We start from the raw sequence: 6000 nt of genomic DNA on the forward strand, positions 1-6000 counted from the left end.
AAAGAGGAGCAGGGGTTTACAATTCCTTTTCTGTCCTGAATACAGGTCACTTTTGGCCAGTAACCCGATCTGTTGGATTAACAGGCTATTGTACATATAGATTTGGGAGATGAATGATGATGCTTTGCTTCTTTGGATCATTTATTATTGTAAATATCCCTGGGAATTATTTTTCTCAAGGTTTCACATGGTGGCTGTGAAAGACTAAAAGATGCTACTCATTCACGTTGATTTTAAATCACATTTAAAGATTCGTTTCAAAATTATTTAAAATTGCTTTAACCTGTCCATGAAAGAACCAACAAGAACAAAGATGTCAGTTATCCTTCCCAGATTTGAGGGTTAGGAAATGGGGTGAGCATGGTAGAAAATCCCTTTGGGATCACCAAAATCTGGGTTTACCCAGGGCCCAGTACTCTGCTGCTGCAACTCATTCCTGTCACTCTTTGTATGTCGTGAAAAGAGAAGCATGCGGGTGGGTGATGGACTCGCACTTTCCTCCAAAACTGCCTGCAAGCCACATGATGGACAAATATTTCAGGGCAGCAGCCCGCAAATTCATCAACTCCTGCGCAGGGACATAAATGTCTTTTTAAATACCAGAAGCAAAAAGATGCTCTTGTATACCTGTATACCTAACTGTGAAGTATCCTTCCTCCTTTTTGATGCTGTTTTTTTCTTGACGGTTACCGTCTTAATATTGACCAACCCTGAACTGTTCACTTTGGAAAAAAAACCAGCACTTGCTGCTGTCAAGAGTGACTCTGGTTTGCAGAATACAGTAAATTCCAGATTTTTCATTTGTGAGGCTAAGTAAAGCCATTAAAGCTTTAACCCTCAGTTATTCACAGCAAGGCATCATTTCAGAAGATGCTGGAATGAAGCTAATAAATAAGTAAGGGAAAAAACTCCCCGCAACAGAAAGCTAAAGGCAGGGACTATGAGCAGGGCTTGCTTTGCATCCTGGCTTCTATGAATTCTTGCTGCAGCTGCTCTTGCAGCTGCATTATTTTCAACATCAATCTGAGCAATGCTATGTAATAGCCTTGTTACAGAGGGACTAAAGAGCTAACAGACTCCTAAAATCTTCAGACTTTTTATAAAATTTACATTCTGAAATACCATATTTAAGCTATTTTTCAATGTTTGAATTTAAATGGGCACAATTAGAGTTGATTTTTATTTTGTTTTTCAACTGGTAGTTATTACATTGAGCAAGTATTCCTTGCGGTCATGGTCCTGCAAACACACACATGCAGCATCTTAATTTTATAGGAGTGAGTAGTCTCACAGAGTCACATAACATTAGACATGCAAACAAGCAGTTACAGAGCTAGGGCTTATATTTGTAATGAAGAAATATGGAATGCAGCAAAACATTTTACATTGAATTCCTGAATATTCTTTCAAAACAACAGTGATACATGGAGTTTCTTCACTGTTGGCCTTATTTACCATTTCCATCAGGTGGCCAAAACCCTAATGACTTTGTTAGAGCAAAGATAAACCAATGCAAAACACTTTAAAAGACTCATTTTTACATGTGTCCAGAGGTTGCCCATAAAATCTGTCAGTGGTCACATTTGAATACTTTTACCACAGTATTTCATCTATATTTCCTAAATGGTTTTGCAAGCTTTGGTATGAATATCCTGGTAATACCACCAGTTTGCACAGATATAACTAATGACCTTTTAAGGAGTAGGCACCATAAAGTGAATGTATCTAACAGAATAGTTCATTTATTGATTCTAATGTAATGCATTAGAGTATTCCTGAAAACAGTACAAGTACAAAATCAACAGTATGGCCACCCTGAAATACAACCGACCTTGTCTTATTCAGCAGGCTGCTTACAAGTCATCTTCTAGAAGGTATGCAGTTTGATGACAGTCTCAATGTTATTTTAAAATATTTTCTCTAGCCCTAATGGCTGCAGGAAAAAACTTGAAAATATAACTCAAGTATCATGTAAAGGCTTAGGAAATAAAAGGAAAGAAGTCAAAGAATATCTTTGTAAAAATCCAACCAACCAACCAAGCAAACAAAAAAACCCCAAAAAACCAAAAAACAACCAAACGATTTTATCTAGTTAGATGTTCCTGGTTGCCTGCCTGAGGATGTTTAATGTTTAAGGTTAGTAATATTGAATGACAGAGGGAGGCTTTTATTGGTTACATACTGTAATAAGAGCAATTTTTTTTTCATTCTAATTATACTTTCCATGCATCTTTCTGGTAAGTGTGGGCAGATCATGTGATTCCTGTGCTGCGTGGAGCTAATAAGACTTCACTTCTTTTCAGTGATGCATGGATCAACTTACTAATATTTGTGAAACACAAAGGAATTAGAATGATGTACATCCTATAAATAAATAAATGTATCCCCATTCATTAGCCAGGAAAGCTCTGTTTTGTTTCAAGAAGTGATTACTGAAAATGCTTTACCATGTATTTTATCATCAAACAAGATGACATTAAGTGGCAATATGTTAAAATTAGTTGCCTTCCATTCTTTTAACTTTACTGGAAAAAAGTTACGTTTTCTTTTCAGATTGTATTTCCCCAAGTATAAAACAGATGCATTTGGATAAATAGATTTGGAACGTATTATTAAATTAAATGAAGAAAAGGAAACATAATGAAATAAAATCCAAAAAAAAATATCCTTTTCACAGTCTTGGAGTGGAAATTTAATGTTCCTTCTCTACTTTATCCTGGTATGAGGATGACAGGTATTCTATCATCTTCCAAAGTACCATCTGAGATGCCACTTCTGATTTGAACAAGAATGAGTGTCCATTCATGGAGAACCAATTTCAAAATCCAGTTAAATGTATTAAATCTATTTCTACATTGAGCACATTGTTTGTACTTAGTACATTTATTACTATTATTACAATAAAATTAAATGGTGCCATGTGAGATAAGTTTCCTATTATATTTCTACATATTCATTGTAAAAGACATTTTTAAATAGACTAAGTGGAGGAAGGAAGTATCCTTTGTGATAAAATGGCGATATGGAAATGAGGTACAGAGAAATTAGTCCTGCTCCGAGATGTACAGGAGACCCATGGCAGATCAGCTTCTCACTTTCAGGGTTCCTGCAGTTGCCCTCTCTAAGTCCCATTTAAAGATGGTGCTGAGCCAGCTCAGCACAACTGGATCGCCTCGGGGGCTGTGGGGACCACCCGTTGGGTTGGTGCTGGGGCAGGGAAGCACCAGCTCCGTGCAAGCCCCGGAGCTCGCTGGAGCACGCGAGGGGAGTGCATGGCTGTCCCTGATGCAGTCGGTCCTAAATGCTTTACGGCATGCCCCAGCTTAGTAATTCACCTCCTTGTGAATACTTTCAGCCCAGTATTTTAAAAATGGAAGAAACTGATCCTGATGGAAGATGTCTTACTTGTACATAACACCAGAAGGGAAATCTATATCCCCACCACCCTCCTTCTACCATTTGCACCTCAGACCACTGAGTGTAATCAGAGGTTTCTTCCCACCTTGGACCACTGGAGGAGGTATACTCATGCTTATCAGGACCTGAGCTCCACTGATGTATGTGATTAAAAAAAAAAAAAAAAAGTTCTAAAATAGGTTTAGAAAAGGGTTTTAAGTAAGGTTCTTATTAATTTATCAAGAGACTAAATTACTGAACATACTTAAATCAGAGAAATTTGTTAACCATACTTTCTAAAGTAATTTTTCAAACGCATTTTAAAAATGCAGTAAAATATCAAGTCCCTGCTGCTTCTCACCCAGAAATAAACCTTGTAACTGCAGGCCTCAAAACAGAGCTTATAAGGAAGACACACTGGAGTTAACGTTTACAACTTGGAACACTACAAGGGTTCAACAAGCATTTCAGAATAGAGTAGAAAATGGCCTAAGCTTTATAGACAACAGTCCCATCCCAGTGCCAAGTTATCTGCTTAGATGCCAAGGACTAAAGAATCACAAGATCAGAGAAAGACAAGTGAGTAAGACAAAGCAAAATCAGCATAATTAATCAAGTAACTAAGATACAAAATCTCAGAACAAAACAAATGTGCCATATTGCTAAAAAAATATTGTTTTTCAGATAAATGAATAAATTTACTTTCAAGACAGGATTTTTTTTTTTTTTTTTCAGTATCTTCAGTCCTATTTCTTCTTCTGCACGTTTGCTTCTCCAGCTGCAGCTTAGATATGGCATCTAAATTTCCCTACTTTAGCTATACAGTTGAGGTGAAACTTAGACGAATGCATCATTGCATCCTATCCACACTTACTGATCTGCTGGCTCAAAAGTGCAGAGCAGAGCAAAACAATTATAGGGAAAAGTGCAGCAGAGATAAAGCAACAAAAGGGGGAAAGAAATAAAATGGAAATGCCTAGGGATTCAGTAAGAGGGGAGAGGCATTGAAGATCTGAGGAGGGAATAGAAAAATAAGGCAAGATGATAGGCGTGTGAAACATGTAGTTGGATGATGAGTAGAACTAATGAAACTGAGTTTCTTGGTCCTTTGTAGCTGGGCTCTCTGGTGTCTAAGAGTGTGCAAGCGCTGATCGAAGCTTTCCCTACAGTTGGAGTGTTCAGTGTCTCTCCCTCATGTGAATTTGCCTAGTGTCTATTTAGGGGGTTGTTGAGGATGCAGTAATTTGAAGATAGGATTCAGGGAGATCAGGATAAACAATAATTAAGCCTTTTCCCTAAAAAAAAAAAAAAAAAAAAATGCTGTAGTCAGAATGAAATGAGTGAAATGAGACTAGAAGGAAATGTAAAGTGGAAACAAAATTGAAATAAAAAAGGAGTGGGCCCTTCTTTACATAAATCTTCAAGGCTGATTTTTTTTTTTTAAACTTAAATGACTAACGAGAGAGGAAAAATCCTCTGGATGGAGAGAGACTTGAGAGCAGTTGCGATGAGTGCCTAAAAAGATCTATATTGCCAGACAAGATCCCTGAGTGGAGATGGCTGAAATGTAAAGAGGTTGATTTTAGGTGACAGAAAGAAACAAGGGATTTTGGGTAGGTGGGAGAGGAGGTGATTGGAAGAAACCCATTGTAGTCTCTGGAAATTGCTGAGGCTGGACTGTAAATTTGGGTGAGGTGAAGAAAATGAAAAGCTGCTCCCTTGTTAGTGTGTCCTGTCCCCCCCCCCACACACAACTAAGCGTGAAGGTAATAGTGGAGATGTGGGTTTCCTCTGTGCTTTCCTCTGCGCTGGCCAGGAGCCCTCTGTTCCCTCACAGGATTTTCCTCACCGCAAGCACCAAAGCTAGAGCCAGCTCAGGAAAAGCAAACTGTTAATACCCTGTTATTCCTCAAAGGGAAACATTCCACATGTGATAACCCAGGCCCCCCCTAGACCCTTTCTGCGTGGCATAGAGGCAGGCAGCTTTCTCACTCACCAGCTGGGTCTCTGTTGGCTGTTGGCAGTTGTGGTGCCAGGCGGAATGTGTTGGGCTACGAAAGACAACATTCCAGGTGTCCTTGGAGATCCCACCACCTGGTGTCCTGCACCTCCCCATGGCCCAGCCACCTGCTGTCCTTGGCATACCTGCATTCCTGGTGTTCCCCACATCCTTACCACCTGACGTCCCCAGCGTCTCTGTGTCCCCACCAACCTGTGCCCCCACTCCACCCCCATCACCTGGTGTCCCCCTACATCCCTGTCACTCCCCCCATTGCCACCACCTGGTGTCCCCAGCATCTCCACATGCCCACCACCCCTCATCCCCAGCCACCACGCTGACGGCCACCACCCCTCCACCGGCATGGTGAGCCCCCAGGCTCGGCCATGACTCAATGGCTATAAAAAAAGGTGGCAAATCTGTGCTGTAAATGAGTCCCCCCAAGGCTAAGTGGCAAGTCCAGCCCACCCAATTTGCATTATTTATGATGGGTGATGACTCCGTATGGGTAACAAGTTTGAAGCTTGTTATAAACTTGGTTGAGGTTGCTACTCTAAACTTCCTAGTTGGCAATTAATAACTGATAAATTTTTTTAGAACATTTT

At 39.9% G+C, this 6000-nt stretch overlaps 1 protein-coding gene across 1 annotated transcript in view; it reads right to left on the minus strand.

The window, feature by feature from the left end:
- SPATA16 (spermatogenesis associated 16) overlaps positions 1–5760 on the minus strand; it is a 98243-nt gene extending 92483 nt beyond the window's left edge. Inside the window, 2 exon segments of the mRNA XM_032981914.2 lie at positions 5393–5472; positions 5475–5760. Coding sequence (XP_032837805.2) covers positions 5393–5472; positions 5475–5760 — 366 coding nt within the window.
- Positions 5761–6000: the final 240 nt, after the last annotated feature.

Source organism: Tyto alba, unplaced genomic scaffold (genome assembly GCF_018691265.1).
Source record: "Tyto alba isolate M040663 unplaced genomic scaffold, T.alba_DEE_v4.0 Super-Scaffold_10, whole genome shotgun sequence".
NCBI classification, from domain to species: Eukaryota; Metazoa; Chordata; class Aves; order Strigiformes; family Tytonidae; genus Tyto; species Tyto alba.